The sequence below is a fragment of the Dicentrarchus labrax genome, unplaced genomic scaffold (assembly GCF_905237075.1).
Source record: "Dicentrarchus labrax unplaced genomic scaffold, dlabrax2021, whole genome shotgun sequence".
Taxonomy (NCBI): domain Eukaryota; kingdom Metazoa; phylum Chordata; class Actinopteri; family Moronidae; genus Dicentrarchus; species Dicentrarchus labrax.
The window spans coordinates 20,696,673-20,723,957 of record NW_026136710.1 but is presented as its reverse complement, the minus strand read 5'-3'; the positions used below and the strand labels follow the sequence as shown (position 1 = coordinate 20,723,957).

The window sequence follows — 27,285 nt, the reverse complement described above, 5'->3', positions numbered from 1 at the left end:
GTGTAACTAAAAGTCCATTTTCTACTACTTTTCGGCGAAAAAGAGGTGTCGCAACAACCTAAGCTTTACGGCAGCGAAGGTTCCGTGTGATTGGACGTTCTGTGCCGTAAACCGTGCGGTTTCCTGAACGCATGGGACGGAGCTGGGACAGCGCGTGTGTGTGTGTCTGAAATGTAAGTTAACGTTACACCAGTAAAAATATTGGACTTCTTGTTGTTGTTGTTCGCGTCAACATTACAGATAAACCCGCGCTGTGATAACATTTGTTGACAGCCATGTTTGACGTTATAAGCTAGCATGTGAACTGTTAGCTTCTGAAGTAAAAGTAGCGACAGCAGAGTCTGAAACCAATCCAGCTGAAGTAAATGTGTGAATATAAGTACCTTGTTAACCTCTAAGTGATGGAAAGTAATAACGGATTTATTCCTAGGTTGTTCGCTAGCTGACGGAGGTATTTTATAGTGTTTTCTTGTTATTTGTGGTCTGACTCTCGAACAGTGCCTCAACCTGGTATTTGTGTTTAAAACCTCAATCTGCAAAGCTACAACTAAAAGCAGCTGACAGAGAGCTGTAGTGGGTTTAAAGAACAATGTAATGTAACTGAATTCTGAAGTCAAAATGTGGATTCTTGGATTAAAAGAGAAATGCTATAATTCAGTGCAGGTCTCCTTTTATCTCTCTGCTGTTGTAGGTTTTGTCATTCTGCCTGTGTACAATCTCCACCTGTATATTTATGTCTTGTAGGTCTCAAATCATTGTCTGAAATCATTCATCTTACTTTCAAATGCATATTTTTAATGATTTCTGCAGCCCAACCTAATGTTTATCTCCGTACTGAAGCAAATATGATTAGATTTATGATTGATCTTCTGTTTTTAACTGCTGGGAACATTCCTGTTATATGTAGTTTAAATCTAACTGGATTTGTTTGATTTTTTTACTGACACTTTCAGCCCCAAAGTAGGCCTGGAAATATGTGGGATTCTGGTGTGCAAAAGTATCTGGAGCCTAGATTTTTGACTTGTATGTCTGTTTTTCTGCTCTTGTCCTCATCTCCATTTGTCTCTGGGACTCACAGGATGGAGGATAAATCACAAAAACCCTTCTCTCCTAAAGGTGGAAAGAAGCTTGCACAGAAAGGAAAAGGTGAGCATTAACCAGCTGTGTACACCATCACTTTAAGCCAGGTTTGTCATCGACGTGTCTCGCTCTGTCCAGATTCCATAGGGACCAAACTTGGTGGAAAGCCGGGCGGTAAAAAGCCCTTCAAACCGTACAACACAGAGAGGAAGAGCAGACCGGGGAAGGGTGGAGATGGCGGCAAGAAACAACACAAATTTGCTTTCTCTAAAGCCGGGAACGGGCCGCAGAAGAGGAAACTGCCTTTTAAAGTGAAAAGGGAAGAAGAGGAGGGTGAAGGTGAGAAAACATTTGTTTAATTATAATTTGGTCTTTTTTGTCTCTTTGCTGCTCATTTTTTAGTGTTTTCACTCACAGTTCATTCTTGTGTCAGTGTTCCTCCTGAATCAGCCGTCACCAAGTGCTACATGCCACATGACAAACTAAAAATAACAATACAACACAAGTTGCAAGGAACAGTAACAGAATCTTGGGTGAGAGGAGAAACAGACAGCTGGAAAAAGGCAGATGTGCTTATCTTGGTGGAACGAGTGAATGAATCACAGAAAAAGACCATCTGTACTGATACTGGTAAAAGCCCAGAATCAGTGCATTGTTACTTTCTATTTATCTATGTAGGGACCCGGGAGTGCATTGTCCATTCTGGCCACTGTACACTCTCTGAGAACTGGCCAATCTAATTAAAGCAAAACAACAACTCTGTATCACCTGGGCCTGTGATTGTTTCACTGCTCTGCTCAGAGTCTGAACTTGAACTCCTCTCTATCCCTGATGATTATCACTGAAATGTATAAACATTGTAAGTGATTTCTGAGGTGTGTGTGTGTGTGTGTGTGTGTGTGTGTGTGTGTGATCAGGTCCGGTGGCTAAGAAGATGAAGAAAGGCGAGTTTAAGCCGAAGACAAAGGAGATGACGAAGGAGGAGCTGAAGAAGAACAGGCAGCAGAGGAAGAAGGACCTAAAGAAGAACAGGCAGCAGGCGGAGAGGAAGGATATGTTCGAGATCATCTGTCAGGCAAAACGAGTGTGGGGAGACCTCAGGAGGTACACACATGCATACACACTCCAGTGGTGCCTGAATGAGATTTTGAAGTGGGGGGGGGGCATTCAGCTTTGGATGACGTAATCAGTAGTGAACTTTTCCATGTCAGCTTCCTTTCAATCTCAGCCCAGCCTACAGGTTTTTGTACTAGAACTAAAATATGGTGAGAAATCAGTGGCCTCAATATACCGTGGCAAACCGTACATCCTTAGAATGAACTTGGTCTCTGGTTCGTGTTTGTGTAATTTCATGAGGCTGTGATTATCCTACACTACATAGAGTCTCAGCTTTCCAGTCATACCCAGTTTTATTTCTGTTTATGGGCCTAGTATGCAGAAACATTCAAGAAGACAAACAACTGCATGGGATTAACATAAAGTGAGCATGTCTGCAAACGGGAGCCTTGTGGGTACCCATAGAACCCATTTTCATTCAGATGTTTTGAGGTCAGAGGTCAAGGGATCCCTTTGGAGCATTATTTAGCCCCGTTCCCAACAAGCCTCTGTGACATGGTTGGTACCAATGGATGCCTGAGGTTTTCTAGTTTAATATGATACCAGTATCTAAGCCCACTACAGCCTCTGAAAGACAGTAATGTCGGCCACTTGTAAGAGGAGAAGACAGGACAATGTGTGAGTGTGTGACTGAAAAACAGAATGAAGCTACGCTAAAGGTCTGTTAGCTGAACTCAAAAACATCCCAGAACAAGTCACACAAAAATGTGAGTTTTATGCTCTAATAAAAGAGTGTCATATTTCCCGCTGAGGTCATGTTCACACCATCATACACATCATTCATTTCAATGAGGGCAAAAAAACCCAAAGCAAAGTCATCCAGCAACACACTGACCATGTGTGAGCCCACATTTCCTGGCAGATTACTTTCTAACGTGATTGTAGTGCTGCTGCCTGCTCTCTGACAGATGTGTGTGTGTGTCTGTCTGTGTGTCTGTGTGTCAACAGGAAAAACTGCGACAACGACATGAAGAAGAAACTGATGAAGGAGCTTCACGATCTGATTCGCGGGAAGATCAAACAGGTGAGTCTCTCTCTGCCTTTTCACCTGTTCACTGCGAACACAGAATCCCTCGAGTGTTTCAGGAAAATAAGTCCACAAATGTCCACAGATCACCTGTCAATCAAACAGTGGGACATGTGTCTTCTGAAGGTCGCACTCTTCTTTGTTTTTAATCCAGCTGCCATTCCACTATTGGACGTTTTCACTTAAAGATCTGCAAATGTACCAATAGAAAGGATTTATTTTATCTGTAAAGGATAATTCTGGTTTATTACAGCTTTCTATCACTTCTCTCAGTAATTATGACATTGGGCACACCAAGTTAGGAGCTGAGATTTGGGAACACTTAAAAGAACTCCGAAATGTGAGCAGTCGAACAGGAAGACTCCCACATTTCTGTTCGAAAATCTTGTGGCCTGCTGTTTCTCACTGTCGCCCTCCCGCCTCCAGATGGCGTTTGCTCACGACTCGGTGCGAGTGCTGCAGTGTTTCATCCAGTTCGGCAGCCACGAGCAGAGACAGGAAGCGTTTGAGGAGCTCAAAGGTGAAGTTTGCCTCTTTCATCAGCTTCCTTTTAACTGTTAGTGTCATTATGCTTGTTTCATTCCAGCTGTATAGTGTTACTGTCTTACTTTCAGCTCTTCTGTTGTTTTGATTCCAACATAAACCCATACTGGCATCAATACTCACAATATAAAATGAGAAACACCAAATTAAGCTAATAAGTCGCAGTGGGACACTGAGTAGTGACATATGTTACCTCATGCTAGTGACTGATGTGCAGCCAATTCTTTTAATAAAAGGATGTTACTGTGAGATTTGTGCACACGTGGAGGACAGAAAACAAACCATAATAACTGAGGGTTTACAGACAGATGCCTCAATCTGCACAGTAATCTTGGAAAAATGTTCATTATCCAAAAAAGGGAACTCGCTTGTTAGCTCAGAGGGCAGAATTAGCAATTAGCATCCAACAATCCCCATGAGGTTTGTGCCAGTTTAATCAGTGATGGTCGGACATTATTCCTGCCAGTAGCTGCCATTCCATACTGGAATTCCATGCGTTATGTTAGCTAGCTAAAGCCAGCAGATGTGCAAATTGCTTTATTTTGAAATAGTGGAACTGTCTATATATATATATATATATATATATATATGCTGCACACGTATCCTCAATTATTTGTGAACAAGCAACTCATCTATGAGGTGAATCGTTGTTTGCATCAGTGTCTGGCAGCAGGTGACCAGTGCCTGCTTTTATATTGGTGGCGTCTGAGCGGAGCAGCTGACTGACAGACATTAACTGACTGTGCTTTGTTGTCTCCCACAGATGACATCATCGGTTTGTGTAAATCACAGTACGGCAAACACGTGGTGAAAAAAATGCTGATGTACGGGTGAGTCGGCTCTACAAAGTCCAATACAATATATAATATATTGGAGTGTCCATAAACCAAAATCCAGGAAGGATAAGAACTCTAAATATTGCACCGGAGATAAAAAAGAGCTCAGTTTGCTCCGGTGAAAGTATAAAGATTGATCGATTGTGTTTCCTCCGCAGGAACAAGGAGCTGATGGCGGCCGTGATGCAAACATTTAAAGGTCACGTGCGGTCAATGCTCCGGCACGCCGCCGCCTCGTCCATCATTGAGTACGCCTACAACGACAAAGCCGTGCTCGCACAGAGGCTCATGCTCACGGAGGGGCTGTACGGGAACACCTTCACTGTCTGCAAGGTACAGACACACACACGCACACGCACACACTCCTGCATGCTACAGCGGTTATAGAGCATGGTATTTGAGCATGTTGATGTATCCTGGTCGGTTAAACTGTGAGAGTGTGTGTAATATCTGCCGTTTCTGTGCCTGTGTGTCCAGTCCACAGTGTGTAACACCATCGAGAAGGTTGCAGAGGGAAACCCGGACAAACTGAACAACATCATCGACGAGATGAAGCAGATTCTCACGCCTATGGCCCAGAAGTAAGTGAGAAAACTTAAAATGGTTAGAAATGAATTTCATAGTTGACAGGTAATGGATAAATCGACTTTCAGCATTTTCTCTGTTCGTCACTTTGATTACTTAAAGACGTCACTGTGGTTGTGTTTCAGAGAACAAGTGATCAAACACTCTCTGGTCCACAAAGTGTTTCTGGATTTCTTCCTGTTCGCACCCGACAAACAGAGAACGGTAGGCAGCTCTTTGACAGTCACATAATGTTGTAGTATTTCTATACAGCAATATATTTCTCTGGAAATGTTCTTAAATACAGTACAAGATGATGTGAAATTAAACGAAATACAACTAAAGTAAGGAAGCTAAATATCAGCAGAAAACTGAAAAACTCACTGAATGTAGTACGCACTGTAGCATGTTCCTCTCTTTGTGTTCATTCTGATGCGAGCAGGAGATGATCGAGTCCATCAGAGAGTCGGTCGTCTACATGGCTCACACACACGACGGAGCACGAGTGGCAATGCACTGTCTGTGGCACGGGACGGCCAAGGTACACACACACACACACACACACACACACACACTCTCTCTCTCTCACACACTGAGAGAGCAGACAACACACGTCTGAGTACACCAGTGACAATCAGTAAAACGAATGCAGGCAATGTACTGTAGATTATTTCACCAGTCTCTGTAACACAAACCTGTAAAATAAATGTCTGTCTGTTTTTTTCCACGTTTCAGGACAGAAAGGTCATAATCAAAACTATGAAGACGTACATGGTGAAGTTTGCCACGGTGAGTTCTCAGTGCTGCTCCATCCATCCATCCATCCATCCATTCATCCATCCATCTATCCAATTAAGCAAGCCGTCAATACTTTATCAGCTCATAGGATTTTAGAAAAGATCAGGCTCAGCTTAAAAAGAGGACTTGTGTGGAAATATCTGAGCTCAGTCATATATCAGAGCGTGTGACAAAATGCATTCTTTTTGCACCGCTTTGAGCTGAACTTTTGTCGAACATCCTGTTTCTGTTCATTCCTGTTGCTCGTGTTGGAAGCTCTGCATATGGAGATTGTATTGTTCTGTACAGGACACCTCCTGGTTGGCAGCAGGTTGGAGGGAGATCGCCAGAGAGCTGGTGATCGCCAAAAACAACCTCCCTGCTGTTGGCCATATTCTATATCATTTCCAGCAAAGAAACAAAATAAGTACGAACACAGCAAGTACTCACCCAGCTTTTATTTGAGTGGCACTGGTTATGTCTCCAGTCTGACCTCCAGCGCACAGCCAATAGGAACGCAGTTTGATTCCTTACAGCAAAGTGCATATTATGGGATTCAGTGTGGACAGAAAGTGCCCGATATAGCGCGATGCAACAGGATTGACACTCGCACGCAGTTAGGACACAGCGTCAACTCTTGTTTTTAGATGTCTGTTCCAACTGTTGATGTGTGACTGACGGTTGTCTGTCCTCAGGGGGAGTTTGGTCACCTGGTTCTTCTGGCCATGTTCGACTCTGTGGACGACACCAAGCTGGTCAAACAGGCCGTGCTCTCGGTGAGTCTGATGTCATGTTGTGTGATTATGCTCAATGAGACTCAGTGAACATCCTGTATTTAAATATCCACTGCAGTTGGCTAAAAATGTGTATGACGTGGAGAAGATGTAAAGCTGCAGTCAGGTCACAATTATCAGTTTGCAGTTGTCTAAAACTCACCTGTTTTTCCACCTGTTCAGGAAATCTTGGCGTCTCTGGATGAGGTCATCAGTAATAAATATGGCAAGAAGGTTTTGTTGTACCTGCTGAGTCCCAGAGACCATGCTCACCTGCTGCCGGAGATCATCAAGGTGCTGGAGCAAGGAGACGGAAACGTACACAGGTAACAGCTGCAGCAGCTTTCAAGCCTTCATAAGCCGATGTAGTTGAAGTGAAACAGCTGATGAGAGGACAGTGACATCTCTTCCGTCTTCCTGTCATCAGTAAAAAGGACATGGCGATTCGGAGGAAGGAGCTGCTGGAAGTCGTCTCCCCTCCGCTGCTGGAGTATCTTCGCGACAACGCCGCCACCATGGTGACGGACAAGGCGACCAGCGTCACCGTCAGCGACATCCTGGCGTCGGCCTGCGGGGACCTGCAGCCCGCCATGACCGCGGTGGCTCAGCTGGCCAATCAGGAGTTAGTGCCAGGAGGGATCAAGGGACAGGTAGGGTGTGTGTGTGGGAAGTGTGACTGATTTTAAGAGCTGATTAATGAAAAGTTAATGTAAAAAGGAAAACACAGCATGTTTAGTGCTAGTTAGGCATGTAGCATCGTCACGGCAACATGCTAATGGTAGCATTTAGCTTAAAGCACTGCTCGCACAGCTGTAGGTTTTCTGTCATTTAGAAAGTGAAACCATCTGTCACATTCATGTCCCTGTAAAACATTAGCTAGTAGCAGTTTGTGTCACATTCTATTTCTGAGAATGAGCCATAACTACGGCTCACTTCTTCTACTGGTGTTACTTTGAGGAATATAAACGTGTTTTTCTACTAAACCTTTTCATCAACAAAGTCCAAAGTTGTCAAATGTTAAACATAAGCAGCTGCATAAAAGCTTTGTCTAAATAATCTGTACGTTGGATATTTCTGGCCTCCACGTCGACCATTAATTCCTGATAATGGTATTATCCTCTTTAATACCAGGGTCACTTGCCAAAGAAAAAAAATGAAGGCCATTCATTTCATTTCATGCGTTTTGCAAGCTTAAACCCCCTGGAAACATTCTTTGAATGAAACGTTCACTATTCCAGTAAATAGGACGAACCTTAGTATGACTTAACATCAGTAAATATAATTTAACTGTTTGGCTTTTTCCACTACCTGAAGGGCAGTTTCTACGGGAATAGTAGTAGGTGTTGGTGTTTACTATTCTTCAATGTGAACTCTGTGTGTGTTTCTGCTGCAGCTTCATATGGCGGAGCATCCAGCAGGACACCTGGTGCTGAAGTGGCTCATAGAGCAGGACATGACACTGGCAGAGGCCGGCAAAGAAGGTACACACGCACACACACACGCACACGTAGTAATTGGGCCAGCTGATGTTGTGGTCATTATATGGATTATATGGAGGTTTTACATATTATATGGAGGTTTTACATATTGAAGCACATTGATTTCATACATTTTGCATGAAGTTTAAATCCCTGTTGACCATTTTCTAAAACCATCCCATCAGTTTAGGGTTCATTTCAGTTTATGTCAGCATGCTGAGAAAATGAACTTAAAGTCTTGAAGTCACTGAGAAACTTGCCATTTTGTTTTTTGTGAGTTAATTTAATTTCACAAAAATAAGTCTTGTTAATTAAAGAACTTTTGTTTGTGTGCGTCAGAGTTTATAGGAATGTGTAAAACAATTAAATGGCCACAAGAGGACACCATCTGCACCAAAAAGTGTTGATCCATGACCCGACCTTTCAGCAGATTATACTGACTGAACGGAACATAACATCCTTGAGCTAAATATAGGTTCAAATATGAATAACTTCAGCCTTTCCTCTCTATCATTCTGCCTGTTAATGTCTGCCTCACCTGCCCTCTCAGAGCGCTTCGGCAGGATACTGGTGGACACAGTGGGAACAGACAACCTGAAGAGCTGGGTCAAAGTCAACAGAGGAGCCATGGTGCTCTGCAGGTCAGTGCACGCACGCACGCACGCACGCACGCACGCACGCACGCACTTTGTCACTGTACTTAGTTAGTTTTTTCAGGTATCTGTACATTTGAAAACCAGGCTCGTAACTGTAGTTTTAATACATTTGAGGAGATTTGATGATCACTACAACAACAAGACCGGTGCATATCATGCCTGACAGACGTAACACGATAAAAAAACAACCTAAAGGATAAAACAGACAAGAGCTGAAGTTTCAGTTACAGAGAGTACTTTTTACTTTGAGTACTTTTTCAGAGCATGTTCTTTCTCACTTTTACTTGAGTAAATAACGTGTGAATTCTGGCCACCTCTGCTGGGCAGTGTGTCGGGGGCTTTTGGTGGTTCTTGTGGTTGGGCTTGTGTGGGATCAGAAAGAACACATTATTGGTGGGTGTATTAGAGACAGTCCTGGCCAATCACATTCTCTTCCTTCTGTGTGATCAAATTGTGGAAAGATGAACTAAACATGAATAAGGGTTTGTGTAATTGTAAAGTAGTTTATATGGGAGTGTTTTCACCACGCTAACACAACGATAGAGCCCAATATTTGGGTGAACACTAGAAATGTTAACAACCAAATCAAACTAAGCAATGAATGAAATCACATCATTTGCTTTTGCTGTAGGATCATTGTTAGGAATGATTGACATTTGGATATGTGGCCACAGGCCAACCAGCTTTTTAACTCTTTGCCTGTGTTCTCGCGTGCAGCCTCCTGAACAGCTGTGACAAGTCCGTGGCCGCGGAGGTGAAGGCGGCGCTGGAGTCCATCAAGTCCGAGCTCAGCAGCATCAGCAACAACAAAGGAGCGGAAATCCTGCTGGAGCGTCTGAACAAATAGAGACTTTTTATTTCAAACAAACTGGTGATGTGAAACGCATCACTTCCTGTGTAGCAGTCCTTTCTTTTTCCAGAAAACGAATGAAAGGCTGGGAGTTGTTTGCAAATGGAATGTTTCAGGAAGTGGATACAACCTGGAATACTGCTGCGTCGTTTCAGCCCTTGATGGAAAAATGGAGAAGAGTTTGTGAAAATGGAAATAAAAGTGTTTGGAGGACAAAGTGATGCTAAGAGGAAACGGGTTAAAATACACAGATTCATTTGCCAGTTTTACAACACATGAACAGAAAACAACGTATATCTTTTTAATTCTGTACTAGAACAACTGTTCTCTCCAGTCACTTCTATATTTATACTTATAATAACTGTTAAGCTACTGTCAATCAAACATTTCAACATTTCTTTCACATTAAAAGCTCTCCTGGCAAAAGAACTGCACCCTTTGAGTTGCTGAATGCTTTTAATGTGAAACATTTGCAGGAAGTGTTGAGCTTTATTGACCGTAGCTTAAAACTGCAAAGTAAATAAATAAACAACTGAGGAGTGAGTGAACAGTATTTCTGTCAGAGAAACTCAGAGTGGCCGGTTGGTGATTGAGATCTGATTCTGTTGTTTTACTGTTGGAGTCAGCGTAACAAGACAACACGTAAACATGGAAGTGTTGAGTTTGCATTGACACCAAATAAAAACAGCAGGTCATTATCCAGGGAGAGTTCTTCCTAAACTATGATCCTGGTGCTCTTTGCAGTTGAAAATTGAATGAACTATTTGACATTTATTGGGATACAGAGTCTGTTTGCCGTCCTCTTGTGCTTTCTATCGTGCAGATAGTTTTGGTTTTATTTGTCCAGGTTTTAAGATATATAGATAGATTTCTGCTTGAGGTGAATGGAGTTTTAATTTTGGTGCTCAAACACTGAAAGTTGAACCATTCAATCATGATATTTATTTTACAGGAGCGGTGTCTGTGTTGTACAGAACAGAGACATATCTCAAAACCTGAATAAATACAACTAAAACCATCTGGCTACATACAACCTGAAGGTCTTTTGGTCATTTGCAAGAAGTGGCCCTGAACTAACAAACAGTCCACTCTCCTGATTGTTTGTGCCATCCTCTGTTTCAGATTTTTATGTAAGATTTTGTACCTTGTGAGTGATTAACAATTGTATCAGCTAAAAAGAAAATGTTTGCAAAATAAAGATTATTAAGGTACTTGATTTTATCTCATAGTTTTTTAAACTAAATGGCAAATAATAAAAAGCTGTCATAATGATGAGGTGCTTTATGTAGCTTTCAGTAAGCTGACATTATCATTTTTAGTCAATTCCTAACCTGTACCACCAATTCAGAAGGTGTTCCCTTACTTTTCTCCCGTTGCATGCTGGGATTAACAGGAATAAACACGTATAGAGGATGGATGGATAGAGGAAAGTTTAATTAAAGGTTATATATATACCAAATTCAGTGCGAGTAGATGTCGCACTAGAGCACCAGCATCTCAGACTAAAACAAAGGACACTACAGCTGACCACAGTCCGCCGACATATTACTTCGCAGATAATCATAAAACACTACAAACTGGACAGAAACAAAACAAAACTTGCCAACAATCACCATCTCTGGTTATAAATAAACCCTTAGGTCAGAGTCAGATGTGCAACGGGCAGCAATGGCCGTCATGTAACGTTAACTAATTCTTGTATGTCCACTAAAGGTTTTTGCCACTGACGGGCTCAGTTTGTTATTCTAAGAGTCTGACCACATTATGGAAAGGATTCCTACAGAGATAGAGCTCTTGTTTAACCAATAATATATAATAGATAAAAACGGTAGGTATACCTTGCATACCATCCTATCATAACTTCATTCAAAGTGGACAGAAGCTAAATTAATTCAGCAACGTAGATTAGAGAAAAAAAAAAGTTTCAGCCAGTCTCCTGAGTTGTACAGGGAGGGAGACTCACATGCACTAACCTGCATTTGTGGCCAGCCTGGCGTTGTAAACAAACCAGAGAGAGGCTGCGATAGCAACACAGGCAGAGTGATAGTGTCATTCTCTGCTCAGGACATAGCGACTCCATTATAATATATATATCATATATATAGCGGCATGCTGCTATATCTGTGTTCTAAATCTCATATATAACCTTTAAATGTCCTTTCAGGAAAAATATTGTCCTCAAAAGTGTTAACGGAGGTCCAGACAGCTGGAGATTTCTCAGCAGGTACTGGTTCAGTGACTCTCAGTGGCATAATGACCTGTGCAGGATGTCCCAGGTTCATTTGCAGTTCCATAAACTGGCAGTCTCTGCTGTCCTGATCACTTCCCTGACTGTCCAGATCTTACTGTAGTCCTGGCTTACTGCAGACGGGATGTCCTCTGCTGTACGACGTCCTCGCAGCACTCGGCCAACCTCTTTGCTGCTCTCTTGGCAAACTGCACCTTCCCGCGGGCCCTGGTGACGGCCGTGTACTCGTGGGTCTTGAGCTTGGTGTAATAGTCGGAGAACTTGTTGTAGAGGATGGAGATGGGCATGCCGTTGAGGATGACGCCGAAGGAGATGCAGGCGAAGGCGAAGATACGGCCCAGGTTGGTCTCAGGGAACATGTCGCCGTAGCCCACTGTGGAAATACTCACCTAAAGAATGAATAAAAAACATAGACCTTATAATTCATGTTAGTCTTACTTGATGATTTTCCTCTGTTTTAACAGGGCTTTTTACAAAATGATTTTACATACATACATACATACATAATGAAATGGTTTTTACATTTTTAACTTAACAACAAGCGTATTATTTATGGCCGACATTTTTTCAGTAGTAGTCATTCAGTGTATTTACATTCACTTGTCATTCTTAGTGGCGGAGTCTGCCATTCCTGCGTTGGATTCAAATCGCCAACAAACGCAACAGGGATTCACAGGAGACAGTGTATGCATACATCACTTTCCTACAGCTGTATCAGAGAAATATGGGATTGCCTGTGAAGCAGTCACAGGAAACGCAATGTACTGTTGTAAAATACATCTATAAATTGCAGTTGCTCTTCTGTATTTTTAACAGAGTAGCTGTTTAATATAACAATCTAAATGATCTGTATTTGTATACGTAATCAGAAAAGCCGGATGTGGGTGGTGCTAATCCGAAGTTGTTAGCCTTAAAATGATATGGGTTTATAGTTGCTATATTTATTAGAAAACTATTTACAGAACAGCCTCAGAACCGAGCTTCAGGTCAATGTCTTTCATCACACGAGAGAACTATTTAGAGTTTATAAAGTGACTACATTACTACGTACACAAGTACACATATTGACACACTTTACTCCAATGATACTTTTGACAGTGAGAATAAAATAGCTAGTAGTTTGGTGGTGTGTGGCTCAATGTTTTGCACAGGGGACATCTCAAATTTGAGAAAAAGTTGAATTAATTAGACAAAGTCTAAGGTGGTGCAGAATTCACAGTGTGTACTAAATATACTGGCTGCTGTATTTTTGAAAAACTCACTGGCTGAGGGTGATACACATTTCTGTGTGCAGTGTTTTAGATTGCTGAGATTAAAATTACAGCTTCTGCTTCTACAACACTGCCAGAAATGTGAATATGTAGGCAACAGAGAACAGGTGGAGACAGAAAGGCTGTGTTTGAATCTGAATGTGCATGTGTATGCGTTTATGTGTGGACTCACAGCGGCCCACCACCATGCGTGCGGCATGGAGGTAAAGTTGGTGTTGTAAACGTCGTGCTCCACAGTGTACACCATGGCTGAAAACATGAAGATGCCCATGCCGATGAAGAGCAGTAAACAGCCCACCTGCACACACAAACACATGTTAATATGCATTTCCTGTCCTTTGTTCTTCCTTTATGTTTTAGATACAGTGAGGTGTAAAGTCTCAACATGTATCTGTACTTATAGGCCATGCCAAACACTATCTTCACCATTTCTCCAACAAATGTCCTCAAATTCTCACTAGATTTGGCCCGTACTTGAATAAAAATACAAGTACAAAGTTATTCCTGTGATAAGTATAATTGACACAAGTTGTTGGTACAGTCAGACCTGCTGGTAGCACTGTCTCAGTGTAAAGCCGAAGGCCCTGAGGCCTGTCGAGTGACGAGCCAGCTTCAAGATCCTGAAGATTCGCATCAGACGCATGATCCTCAGAACCTGACCCACCTATCAACAGGAAAAAACAAACAAGAAGAACCAATAAATATGAGTAAGACAAATAAATCTCATCATCCCCTTTCCCAGCAGCCCTCTCTGACCTTTCCGACACGCGCAACGGTCTCGATGTCCCCTGAGTGCAGGTGCATGTCCTCGTCCTCGAAGCACTCCAAGGCCATCTGCAGGTAGTGCGGCAGGATGGCCACCATGTCGACGGTGTTCAGCATGCTGCGTCCAAAACACTTGAGGTCGGGGGTGGACGCCAGGCGCAGCAGGTACTCCACGGTGAAGAAGGTGATGCAGAACGTCTCCACGTTCTCGCCGTAGAATCTGCCGCTGGGTTCGCCCGACGCTGTCTGGAAGAGGAGGTAACAGTAAATAATAAATAAATCCTGTTTTTGACTGTTTGTTTGAACTATTTCTCCACATTAAAAGGTTTGGTTTTTGTTTTTTTCTGTGACAAAGTTATGCTTTTGCTGTGGTGATGCAGTTTGGGATACTTGCAGATGCCTGTTCTTGTACATTTTCTCTCCTTCATACGTTTCTGCACATGTGCTGTTGACTGATTTGAAAAGCATGTGAATCTATGAATATATTCAGTATTCTAAGAATAAATCTTCATTCTTCCTGTGCACATGCGTGTGCATTTAACTCTGTACTAACAATAATTCACAGATGGTGTATGACATGTCATCTCAGTTCATCTATATTTACACATATGCACTAACACTGTTACCTCTACCACAGGAAGACCATTTGTGTCTGCAACATTATCATGTAGAATAAAACAAGAATTGATAAGAAGACAGGAGTGTGCACGTACTTTTTATTGCCAATTTGTGAGAGGGTTGTAATGTAACTTAAAAAATGAGTCCTTCCCTTTCTCAGTTGCCTGTGGAAGAGCCTCTCCTATACAAACCAATGCGAATAATGTAAGTAATCTTTCTTATCCTTCTACATACACACAAAAAGTAAAACACTCACCTTGTACTGCATCTCCTCCACAGTGTTGAGCGTCATGGCGACCAGCGAGACCAGCACAAAGATGGAGGAGGCGATCCCCATCAGCTTGGCAGTGATGGAGGAGAAAGGCTTCTCCATCAGGTTCCAGATCCACCTTCGGATCGGGCCGAAGGCCATGCCGTCAAATAACGCCTCGTTCTCCTCCATCTCCACCTGGAGGACACAAGAATACAGACCAGTCACAGAACAGAAACAGGAGAAACATTATTTTTCAATCAATGAATACATAAAAATGGCAAAATATGGGATCTATTTCTTTTAGTAAAATATGTAACTTTTGAGAACACAGAAATAAAAACAGACAGAAGTGTAAAAAAAATACAGTTTTGAGGACAGAGCAAAAAGAGCAAAAGAACCAAACAAAACTGAATTGAAAACCTAAATGTCAAGAAAACACAATGGGGAAGAAACTGGCACAACACCCTGCATCAGAGTGGGACCTCTGTGATGGAAACATCTGTCTAAATCTGTGCCAAGAAACAGCTTATTCTCCATCTGTCAAGACGGCGGAGTGGAGCAGTGATTTATAATGTAGGTCAGACAGACTCAGAGTCAGCCAGCAGATTACTGCTCACAGGTGAAAATAAAAACATTGACTGCTAGGACGTGATGACTGCTTGACATTTTAATTTGCAGCACTTTTATACACATGAAGTCTGGAGGGGAAAAGTCATTAGTACCACAAATATTCTAGTTCATTACTTAGTTCACATGACTGTTTGGTTCCACAGAACACGGACTCCGTGTGTCCTGTGGATTATTCAGAGTAACTGGGATACTGTTTTCAGAAAGAAGCACTTCACTTGAATTCTAGAAATAAAACAACACAGGAAATAAAACCAAAACTGTGTTCACTGATAAATACCACTAGAAAGAGCCCGGCTCGTTCAGAAGAGGACTACCAAAGAACATTGTCAGTGTCATGACATCGACATTTGCCTTAGCATATCATATTAGCCTTACTTAGCATATGAAGATTTATTGAACTGTGACTATTAGTTCCTAGCCGGTCTTATACTTTTAGCAGACTGAACATTACGGGTCGACGGGTGTAACCTAGATAACTACAATAAGTTAGCTAACTTATTAGCTACTGTAAATCCTCCTGCCACCATAGTTTAGCAATTCTCTCATTTTCTTTACATTTAAATTAATTATAATTGTTAGCTGTGCCTTATATGTTAGCTAATGTAGCTAGCCAGCAAGTAGGGTTTTTTTTTGTTTGTTTGTTTTTTAAGCCAGCAAGTGTTACGAACCAGCATATCCTTGCTATCTTCATTAGCTTGTGTTAACTCATATCTCTATCTCATAAGCGTCTCCAGCCATAGCTGCTAGCATGGCAGCTCTGTGGGGCCGTATCAAAGGTCCAGGGTAGGGTTTATCCTTGCCTCACGCCACCCTTCCAAGAGTGTAGGAGAAACTATGGTGGCTACAAAACTAACAAAACTGTGAAAGGCTCTATCTTCAGCCAGTGGTTGGTTTGAACGTATCGGGCTACTGTCGAAACATGGCAGACTTGCTAATTAGCACTAAACAACAAAGTACATCTGAGGCTGATGGGAATGTCGTTAGTTTTGCAGGTATTTGATATTCTGGTAGTGCTAGGTCAAAAGTCAACATCATCATCATCATCATTTATATTCACATTGACATTACCATTCATAGTTCAATGTGTATTTATTCTATGGGAGTGGTGGCTAACAAATGACCATGGAGAGCCAACAGTCTGCAGGTTTTCTTTGGACCCCACCCACTGATTAACTCACTGAGGGCTGGGAATGAAAACCTGCAGTGTGTTGGCCCTCCATTGCACACAGCTGTTCACACATGTTGGCTGGTTGAGCTGATGATCATTAACAGTGATGTGGAGCAGTGATTACACTGTTGGCTGTAACTAATGCTGTGTTTAAGATGTCGCTGTCTGTCCGTCTGAACTTTATTCCCTCACACAAAGGCTCCAGGTATCTCAGTTGTCTCTCTGCTGGGGAAAGAGCCAGCCACCAGGACCACTAGAGGTTGGGTCAGTGAACGTCGACAGTGGTTCAGTGAAAGACTCGAACCACCGACCTACCTCTGCTATCAGCTGTTTCTGGATTTTGAGTTGCTCGTTCAGCTCGTCCTGCCTCTCTTCGAAGGAGATGCGGCAGCAGCGTTGGCTGTTTCGGATTCGGACACCCCAGTAGTTTATCTCCTCCAGGAAGTTGCGTGGACACAGTTCGTCTTTAATGCACAACACTCCAGTTCTGATAGAAAGGACAGGGACCAGAATTTGTATCAATTCATTGATTCTCTTGTACGTTTGTATTATGTGTGTGTATATACAGTATATAGTTCACTTGTAGAAGTTGAAGATGTTGTGGAAGATTTTAGGGTCCCGGTCAAAGAAGAACTCGTTGCTCTGGACGATGTAGTCGTCACACAGGTCTAACTTCATGCTGTGGTCTGTGTACGTGGCCAACCGGCCGATCCTTGTCGTGGGGTACCTTGCAGCTAACCTGTAGGGCAAGTGATACAGCTGCAGAAGAGGAGAACAGAAAAGGATAAAGTGAAAAATAATATAGCTGAAAAAGAAAAGAATGGAAAGACAGTTTAAATAAAGCTGGGAACACACATAGAAAGCTTTTAAAATGCTAATCGAGGGTGAAAACACATTTAATAACCAACCTATGCAGATTACAATGTCAGATTGTCTAGATTCATACAATTCAAATAGGGGCTGTTTGATATCCTTGTAACTAGGACTGCAATGAACAGTTCATTTTATTCCGTATGTAGATAGTTCCTTCCAATAATCAAATCATTCGACAGTCGAAAATGTTGAGAAACGCCGTCACACATTGGCTGTCCCCAAAACGATTCAGTTTTCATATGAAACATGAGAAAAACTCCACATTTGATCATCGGTCTGATCATGACAGTGTTTACAATTTTTTGCTTGATTAATTCATTAGTCAGCTAATCGTGTTAGCAATAACTGTAGCACACACACACACACACACACACACACACACACACACACACACAGAGGAAACATTAGAAATAACTGCAGCTGTAACACACATTGCCAGTGGGCGGCTATTTCTTTATTTGCCTGTAGGAGGCGACACCCACATGTCTCCATCGTCAGGCCTAAACTGCTGTTCCTTTTCTTTCCTACAGGGGGTGCTGGTTGGCAGGCGCAGAACCGATCTGACAATGAGTGAACAGCTCCCCCTGGTGGACAGTCTGCAGCCTGCTAACTGACTGAGGGAGTTGGAAGCTAGCGAAAAAGGCGATATCAGTCTGGTTTTGATGTTTGTGGTAGAAGCTGAGTAAAGTTACCGTTCCTCCAACGTTGATATTGAGAGTGAAGTGTTTGGCTGGAGAGAGCAGCAGGCGGGAGGGAGACACTGGGAATCGACTCTCCTCTTCCTCATCTTCGTACTCAGCATAAAGATCATAGATGTCTCTGCTCAGATCCTTCACACGTAACACAAAATTAATTTTAGCATTTTTAGCCTTTATGCCAGATGAATGAGACAATATGAAGAAATGATTAAACTAAGCAGAACACAGTGGAAGAATACTTAAACGCACACACAAATATTGGAAATAGACAAAAGAAAATAACAACAAACAAATAATCTCTGGTTCCAGCTTCTCAAATGTGTAAATTTTTCTCAGTTTTCTATCATTTGTTATTGTGAATTGAATGTTATAGGGTTCTCAGAGTTGGTCAGGCAAAATCAGACCTTTGAGGATGTCAGCTTGGGCTCTGGATCATTAATCAATCATGAAAATAAGTAGGTGGCAAATATTTAAGAATCAATATCAGAGTTTTGTGAGCAGACATTTTTTCAAGTAAACTACATCTAACTCTGTTGAGGGTTTTACGCTCAGATTTCAAACCAAAAACCAGCAAAGCAGAAGAGCAACTTCAAAAAAAGACTCAAACTAATGAAGAACCACATAAAAGAAGGAAAAACATATCAAATAAGTGTCTGACCTGCATGGAGCTCCATGGTTTAACAAAGGTGTTGGTGAAGTCCAGATACTCGACCGGTTCTTTGGCAGCTTGAGTCCGGCTGCCGAGCTTGTAGCTGGGGAACAAACTCCTGCTACGGGCTCTGAGGTGGGTCAACATGGTCGCCACTGAACGGGTTTGAACCTTAAATCAGTTGACCTGCATGGAGAGACATCCTGGCACAAAAGCCTGGGTCACACACACATACGCAGGACGACGGCACAAATCAGTAAACATGCATGAAAGGATGGGAAATGTTTCCATTCAGACAGAAATCAGGTCAACATACCTACACTGGAGACACAGACACACACACACACACACACACACACACACAGAGTAATGAGGTAGGAAGTGACTCTCGTCATCTAATGCAGCTGACTGAGATGATCTGGGTGCTTAAAGTTTTAAATACTATTATCCTCTTTTATCCATCTCTTGATCTCTCTCTCTCTCTCCTCCCACTTACTCCAACATCTCGTAACTTTACGAATCCGGACGGGATAACTGAAGTCAAATTCATTTCTGTTTAATAATTTGGATTTTTTCCTACATTGTCTTGCAGACAGGTGACAAAATAAATGGAACAAGACCAAAAGTCTCCAGCTGTGCAGAGTGGTGCTTTGAGCTACACATGCTGATGTTCAGTAAGTATTGTTTGCCACACCTCCCATCTTAGTTGAGCGTGTTAGGGTGCTAACATCTGCGGAAAAAAAACACACACACACAGTACACTAAAGGTTGATGGGAATGTCAAAAAAAGTTATTAGCATACATCGTACAAAGTTTCATGCTAAATGATCCGTTTGTGGATTTATTCCCAGAATGAGCTGCACTGACTTAGAACCAACTGTTAAGGGTGACTTTTTTTTTTTCTCTACAGGACTTAAAGGACAGGTGTGTTGGATTTAGTGGCATCTAGTGGTGAAATTGCAGATTGCAACCAACTGAATACCACTCGCCAAGCAATCACTAAAGGCTTTATCTACAGCCAGTGTTTGGTTTGTCCAGAGAGCCTCCTAAATGTTACACACTGGACCTTTAAGGTTTTATTGATACGCGTTTAATCCTTAACCCTTAAGTACTGAAAAGATTTGGTGGATTATCAGGTCACATTAATTAATTAAATTAATAACATAATTACTTAAAGGTTGAGGTAAATTATTAACGTTAACATCAAGTTTGTCAACTTTTTAAATGTAGTAATAAAGTAATGATGTGTAAATTACAGATTTCCAGACATTGTGTTGAATACAGTGAGATTTCTTTTCAATAATGAATGGATAATCTGATATTGAACACTGTTCAGGTAACAATAGTGGAAAACCAGAAAGACACCTGCTGTGAAATGTGTATGTATTTAACATAGAACATACACAGACTGTGTTGGGATTTGGGAAGAGTGGGAGTTGGGGTATTTGGCCTCATTTAATTTGAATATGTTTAATATTTTGTGCAGACAGACTGCCTGACTCTTTCCTTTATGTAACTTAGACTTCCACATCTGACATCTCTGCCTTAATCCAAGTGTGTGTTACTTTGTCCCGCTGATAAGTCAACAGTCAGACAGGTAGTGATTAATCCTTGCTGCAGTTAAACAGGGATAATGAACGGATGGAGCCGGACTCGTTCCAAGTAAAACAACTTAACGGCGCTCCCACAGTCTCAACCCACTTCCTTTACTTCACGAACACGCTCCCTCCTGTTCGGCCGTCAGCTGATGCGATCAGGCCATGATGAGTCAGGAGTGGAGGTTATAGCGGAGATTAAACTGTGTGCTGGATGCACAGAGGAGGTAGAGGTTTCATGTTTCTCTGCCTCTATCCGCCTCTTGGAACAGGTCCTTGAGGATCAGGATGCATCAAGTTTGCAGTTTGAAATTTGCCTCTGACTCATCCTTCTTATCCTCATATTAAAATCTAAAACAAGTGATGTGAAAAATTCATCCTTGACTGTGGAACAGTGGTTAGTCTTTGGGCCTAAGAAGAATGTCAAGTCATTTCAAGTCAAAAGATTAATCACGAGTCACTGGAGTTTAAGTAGAGCTGCAAGTCTGTCTTTTTTTGTCAAGTCATGTCACCAGAAGCAGCACAACACAAAATGTCACTGTACTGAAGATCTAAAGCAACAAAACAAATGACACATGGCCGAAACGTGGACACCCAACTCTGCAGCCATTAATATGGCTGCAGAGATTTGTTCCCAGACACTAGCATTGGTGAGGTCCAGCACTGATGTTTGGTGATCAGGTCTGACTCACTACACTACATGCCCAATAAAATATTGTAATTTTTACTGTAGTGACCAGTTACTTTTCAGACGGATGTGTTCTTTTAATGTGTGTAGTTATGTATGTGTGGCTCTCTGTCTTCTTGTGCACCTCGCCCTGTGTTGTCCTTTTAATTGCTACTGCAGCAGAACAGATTGCCCCTCAGGGACAAATTAAGTTTTTGACCTTCTCAAATAGTTTTGTTTCTACCATTCAAGTTATCCAATATCTTGTGTAGCAGAACCATTTAGATTCTTTCTTCTACCATTTATCATCTCATGTCCCCCCCAGACCCCATGGTTGAGAACCAGTGGAAGAAATGACCCAACTACATATAAAGTGCATCAAATTAGCTCCCTGTTGACCAGCTCCAACAGTAACATACTACTGACCCACTGATGCATCAGTATTAACAATCTAATGAACTACATAATATAGATGAGCCACAAGGAACCTTTCTTGCAGAAATCTCTTTTGATATTTGAAAGCATTTTGTTGATAATACTTCTACTGAACACAAAGTAAATATACTTAATATACACCTTAAAGTAAAAGGACCTCCTCTGGGGGCATTGTCATGTTGAACATTGGTGTAGCAATATTTTGAATAGTGTGCTTTCAATAGCATTAAGACTTCCCTTCATTGGAAGCTACAGGACAACCCCCCCCCCACCCACACACGAGAAAAGACAGGAGGCTGTGCTTTTGAACAACGTTGTGGATTAGGTTTTAATTCTCAAGTGATTTGCAAATCAGTTTCTTCACAGATACAGAGCTTTTACATTTTAATAGAGTTCCCCCTCACTGTACAAGGCTAGAAAAAGTTCACAGCAACAGCACACAAACATACAAAATAGTTTTACCAAATTCAGTTGTGTAGGTTTGTTTTTTTTCTCCTTTTTTCAGCTTTTTCTTTCTTGTTAAATACATCTGAACTCTAACCCTGGTACGATGCCCAACCATAGCAAAAAATTGATTTCAAGTCAAATGTATACAATCTTATTTACACAAGGAACATTTGATCAAAGTGCATTGAAGAGAGTCCTGACTGACCGTCACGTCTTTGAGGGATGATGGGTAAATATATACAATGTTTACAAATGCTATAACTATGGTGATCCTTACACTGCTTCTATAATAATAACAGTAATAATAATAATAATAATAATAATAATAATGACTGAAAAAACTGCTTGTAAGAATGCATACCAAGAGGTACCATTGGAAAGAAAACAAAAATAAAAAAACACAAAAAATAAAAGAAAACTTGTATCTTAGATATTACTGCCCAAACCATGATAGTTCATAAATATTCACACATCTGAGCCTGTTGGATCAAAGGAGGCAAGAAACAATGATTGGACCAAGTTCCCCCCATGAAGGCCTCACTACTAAATGACCCCTCCCCACTCTGAATACGGTCAAACACTTAACACTTCAGATGCTGACAGGTCCGGCCCAGTTTTAAATCCTGTCCAGTAGAGTCGATCTGTTTGGCGTGAGAAACCGCATCCTCCGGTTCAGTTTGAACACAGAAAGCCCCGTAAGAGAAAGGAAATTCACTGCGTTTCTCATCTGTTCGAAAAGGTGGCGCTGGACTCCTTTAAGAAGGGACAGGAAGCTGTCTGAGGCCCGAAAATAATAAGGACCAAAATGAAAAAAAGGAATCCTGAACACTTTGGACGCACTGAGTGAAAACAGTTATGACACATAATTCATTGTAGTATTCACATAATAACTAACATTTCTTCCGGTCATCCTCTCCACACATAATGGACATAATGCACTTCGGAAGGCATGTGGTCGTACTGTAAGGGCTGCTGCTGCTACGGACAACCGTCGGCATGGCAACGAGGAGGCGCCACGCAACACTACGGGTTGCCGTACAAAAACAAAAAACAAAAAACAAAACCCAAGACGATCATGATAAATCGTCATCTGTGCTCACTATCGAAATCTGGAGACAGAGAGAGGGAGGGGGAGGAGAGAGAAAATGGATTCATTAAACGTTTGATTTCATTCTCAGCTCAACTAGGACAAATAAACAAATCAGAGGGACACAGAGCTACCAACATCTCTAGAAGTTAATCAATGAACAGGTTGCATTTTGTTTGTTTCATCTGCAAACAGAAGGAAGAGTAAAAACAATCTGTTAGGATGTCTGCTGCAGCTGTGAGGGCGACGCCAGAGGTTTGTGTCCATCTTGTGGCTCTGGCCGGGCTTAGGTTAATCTGTTTAATCTGCGTACACAGAGATGTGCTCTGTGGACGGCCAACAATGAACTAAGGATTACTGAAGGCCACAAGGTCAGGGTGACAGTGGCGGTCATTAACATGCAGTCACCACCCTCTGTCAGAATAAAATTACTCAAGCTGCACGGCTGCTCACAACATCTACCCCACCTGATTAATTTTTGTAAGCAAAGAAATACAAGAGCTCCTTTTATTATTCAAGAGCGTTTGTCATGACTTTACAGCTCTAAAATGTGTATTCTTTATGGTTATTGGGAGACGGGCGTTTTGAGATCGGTACATCCAGCAGAGGTCGTTTGCTGACCCTTCTTACCTACGATACCCTACGCTCGGAGGTTGTTTACTCACTGCAGGGTAGGTGTGTCCCACGTTGGCGCCGTGTCGGGTGATGTCGATGTTGAGGTCTTCTTCTGTGGTCTTTAGGTAGACGGGATTGTCAAAGTTCATGCTCTTCTGGTTCTTCAGCTGCCAGTTTCTCCACATCAGGTATCCGCCCGCTGCCGCCATCGCCAGCAGCACTGAGTAGAGGTAAAACATAAAAGATTAAAATGACAGTTGCATCTTAAGTTAGCAAAAGCTTGTTAACTAGCTAATCTACATTAATTGCTAGTTAAAAGCCTAGCACAAAGCCTAGCACAAAGCCTAGCACAGGAGTACAGGAAGCCAATAAAAAAAAAATATTACGTAAAAGGGAAGGAGCGACTTTGAGAGAGGTTCTGACAGAAGCTTTCTCAGCCCTATCCAAGAGCACAAATTACCATTTTATTATTAATTACTAATTAGTTTCATTACACACCAAAGAACAAAGATGACTTATTTGAGCTAAGTGAGCGAGTGAGTGAGTGAGTGAGTGAGTGAGTGAGTTCCACTCACAGACAGGCAGTATGGCCCAGGCAGCAGCAGACCCTCTGGCTGTGGAGTCCACCTGGATCGATGTGCTCACATTGGCTTCTGAAAGATGAAACAAAGCAAAAGGTCAAAACACAGAGACACACACAGCCAACAAAAATACAAAAACTTAGGTCATTTTCAAGACAATCCTCAGTTTGAGCAAGCACACTTAATTCAACATGCTGAAAAGGAAGAAAGTTTAGCCAGAAGTTGAGGCAGATATCTGCGACAGATACAGGCTGTCTAACGGACTGAGCAGCATGGAGGCCTGGGATTGAGCACAGTGGGGTTTGGAGGTTCAGGTAAATGTAAACAACTCAAAAGGAGGAGACAAAAAGGCAGAATCGGCAACTTAAAAACTCAATCTGCTACAAGAACATTTCCAAACGAACAGATGGGGTGAACGTAACACTTGCTCACGACATCGCAAAAGTTGACTGCCACTTCTCCAAATGCTTCTGTGTCATGGAGTCCCTGCCAGTGAAGAGAATCTGTTTGACATTTAAAGCTTAAAAAGAACATGAAAAATGCTCTGAATTTCTATTGTGGCATTATGCATTTGCACTGTATCAATGTTTTACTAAAATTTAAAACTGTGATAAAGGAAAAGGTTCAGGTAAACTTTGTTACAGCACTGTGTAAAGAATTGGTCCATTTTCCCCAGGGTCAACATTATCCAGTCTCAGGGTGTTCGTGCAGCAGGCCGGAGTGTTTTGGTGTCGGCGACGAGTGAGTGACATGACTGGCAAACAGCTCAGCTGAAAGCGGCGACGGAGATTTCAGGACAAAGAGACAAAAAACAGGGTTTGTTAACTCGAGTCCTTCCTGCCAGTCCGTCTGCTGCGCTGCCAAATGGCTTGGTGATGTCATCAGCATGCCTCTCAGCCACAGAGCAGCTCACCGGCCAAGTGCCAACAATATCAACTCCAGTTATATCATAAAAAGGTAAACCATTTGAAAATCCTTAATTATAGTATCAGGATTTCTACAGAGTTGTGTGTTACCCCTTTTTAACCAACAAATCCTACAAATAAAGATTCAATCATTTCCTGGCCACTGTATTTTTTACCCAACATGTCACAAACTGGAGGACACAGTGCATTTATTGGGGACTATTTTCAGGGGCAGACTACTACACATTTGGTGTGCATTGTGCATTTATGGCAGCAGGACAGTGTACAACTCCAGTGTGTGGTCATGGTAATGAACATGGTTCATTGATGGGTTTTTAAAATGGAGCTCTATGGCAAAGAGGAAGGAAATACTTGTTAGTGGGATACCTTCATTGTTGGTTTTGGTCTTTTCATAAGATTTATTGACACGAAACACGCATCGCCAGACTAAGCTTCAACATGTTTTAGTACCTGTTCATATAGTACATTGCAGACACTGTACTTTATCTACTTTGCACTATGTTCAACTGTTTCCTGAACATGTCAGAAGGCTTTTGGTTTCAATCCTTGTGTGTGCAGTAATACAACAATCACTAACTTGTGGAACTTGCACTGATTCTGACTGGTTTTGGTTGTTTTGATACACCTCTTTGTTTCTGCCACTAGGCGGTGCTCCTGGCCTGCACTTGCACAACTCTGCTCATGCAGAGTTTAATGCCGACTGTGGTTTGATATCCAGATAGTCCTCCTCACCAGCTAATTCTACAGTAACAGAGGAGAAGAGCATAAAAAAAAAAAAAACTTGGCAGGCATCTCAAGAACTGCATCACATGTCTAACAGGAGAAAGGAAGTGGACAGCTTTTACCAAATTACGGTTTAAATACAAAATCAAGGGTCCGGCTAAGTGAATAAAAGTCATGAGAACAAGTGCTGTGATTGAAACAAACAGGAAATCATCAGCTAACTGTCTGTGTGCCAAGTGTTGATAGGGTTATTTCTATGTGAAACGCACCGGCAGCATTTTTCTTTAGAAAGAAGTTCGCCAGCAAACACTTCATTCTAGCATGTTTACCAATCACATTTTAAACTCACAAGACTGAACAATGTGGCCAAATGCACACACAGCTATAGTCGAGCCAGAAATCTTACCGAAGACAGACGCAAAGCATGTGCATATATAGGTCTCAGCCAAACTAAATCCATTGTTAATAACAATCATAAAAAAACTTGTGCGATAATCGTGAATATCCTTACTTTGGTTGACTTGGAAAAGCTGTCTAGTTCGCTAACGTACAGTCCTTTATTGATGTGCTTATTCATTTTGAATTGCCACAAGGGGGAGACTGCATCTTTGCCATCTGTTGCCATGACTGACAGCTCAGCTTGCCCACTGTATCCCCTCCACCCAAAAAGTTCAACCAGATGTGTTGAAATACTATGGATTTCCCAACGACAGGGAGTTGAGGTGTCTATTGTGATGCCATAAGAAATGGTTTAACAAAATGTATGGTAAAGTAATTTCAGTGTCCAGTTAGAGTTTTAAGTGAAATTTTTGGGATTATGGGAATAATATCGTAAACCAAAATGATTGTCTCACGATAATCGTGACATAAAATTTCATCCCATGCCTAAAGGTAATCTATTATTGGAAAACAGCACACCAGTGGAACAAGAGTTTTAACAGCCACAGGATTTCAAATGTTGAACCAAAGTCAAAAGCTATGCTGAAGACGACATTATGTGCAGACACATTAATGTATTCAATAAAGGACTTCAAGAATAAGTGTAGTGTGCAGCCCAGGAGACAACTGGAATAGAATTACCCCTTGAATACCTCCAGTTACTGGACCATGTGTTACAAATTAAGTATAAACACATAATCACTTAAATCAGTTATCTGAAATGTACCAAAGGCAGGAACGCAGACAAAGCACAGACAGAAGCAGTCATTACAGACTTTACAGACAGATTACAGCTAAAACAGATAGATATTCAACCCCATGTCTTTACGTGGACACAAGAAGTGATTTTGGAATTGAATTTTGGCGATAGATTTTAGGCTGATTCAAGAGTACACAG

At 41.8% G+C, this 27,285-nt stretch overlaps 3 protein-coding genes across 4 annotated transcripts in view; 1 reads left to right on the top strand and 2 right to left on the bottom strand.

Moving 5' to 3' along the window:
- The first annotated feature begins 56 nt into the window (after positions 1-56).
- On the top strand, positions 57-10,916 carry pum3 (pumilio RNA-binding family member 3). The gene is made up of 18 exons (XM_051411975.1): positions 57-173; positions 1,079-1,146; positions 1,219-1,419; positions 1,998-2,184; positions 3,145-3,220; positions 3,650-3,743; positions 4,530-4,596; positions 4,761-4,935; positions 5,080-5,183; positions 5,313-5,391; positions 5,609-5,707; positions 5,902-5,955; positions 6,639-6,719; positions 6,900-7,042; positions 7,144-7,366; positions 8,110-8,197; positions 8,745-8,835; positions 9,568-10,916. Coding segments are annotated over exons 1-18 (1,962 nt in total). The 5' UTR covers positions 57-171; the 3' UTR covers positions 9,698-10,916.
- Positions 10,917-11,113: 197 nt separating this feature from the next.
- kcnv2a (potassium channel, subfamily V, member 2a) lies at positions 11,114-19,248 on the bottom strand. The gene is made up of 9 exons (XM_051411986.1): positions 18,883-19,248; positions 18,219-18,356; positions 17,234-17,412; positions 16,969-17,140; positions 14,859-15,050; positions 13,976-14,230; positions 13,767-13,883; positions 13,392-13,517; positions 11,114-12,337 (listed from the first exon to the last, which is right to left on the bottom strand). Exons 1-9 carry the CDS (start codon positions 19,018-19,020, stop codon positions 12,059-12,061), a joined length of 1,596 nt encoding a protein of 531 aa, XP_051267946.1. The 5' UTR covers positions 19,021-19,248; the 3' UTR covers positions 11,114-12,058.
- Positions 19,249-21,872: 2,624 nt separating this feature from the next.
- Positions 21,873-27,285, bottom strand: part of vldlr (very low density lipoprotein receptor) — a 60,751-nt gene continuing 55,338 nt past the window's right edge. For both annotated transcript variants that reach the window (XM_051412194.1, XM_051412195.1), the window contains 3 exons: positions 24,295-24,372; positions 23,770-23,939; positions 21,873-23,126 (listed from right to left, as the gene is read on the bottom strand). In XM_051412194.1, the coding sequence (XP_051268154.1) occupies positions 23,091-23,126; positions 23,770-23,939; positions 24,295-24,372 (284 nt within the window). In that variant the 3' untranslated portion in view covers positions 21,873-23,090. The remainder of the gene's footprint in view (positions 23,127-23,769; positions 23,940-24,294; positions 24,373-27,285) is intronic.

Bases quoted from the DNA above. Each gene is read 5' to 3' on its own strand.
- pum3 (XM_051411975.1), top strand. The intron at 4,597-4,760 runs GTGAGTCGGCTC...TTTCCTCCGCAG, and splicing joins AAAAAAATGCTGATGTACGG to GAACAAGGAGCTGATGGCGG. The intron at 4,936-5,079 runs GTACAGACACAC...CTGTGTGTCCAG, and splicing joins ACACCTTCACTGTCTGCAAG to TCCACAGTGTGTAACACCAT.
- kcnv2a (XM_051411986.1), bottom strand. From the start codon at position 19,020: ATGTTGACCCACCTCAGAGCCCGTAGCAGGAGTTTGTTCCCCAGCTAC. The intron at 17,141-17,233 runs GTGAACTATATA...CCTTTCTATCAG, and splicing joins AACATCTTCAACTTCTACAA to AACTGGAGTGTTGTGCATTA. The intron at 14,231-14,858 runs GTGAGTGTTTTA...CTCCTCTTCCAG, and splicing joins TGGAGGAGATGCAGTACAAG to ACAGCGTCGGGCGAACCCAG.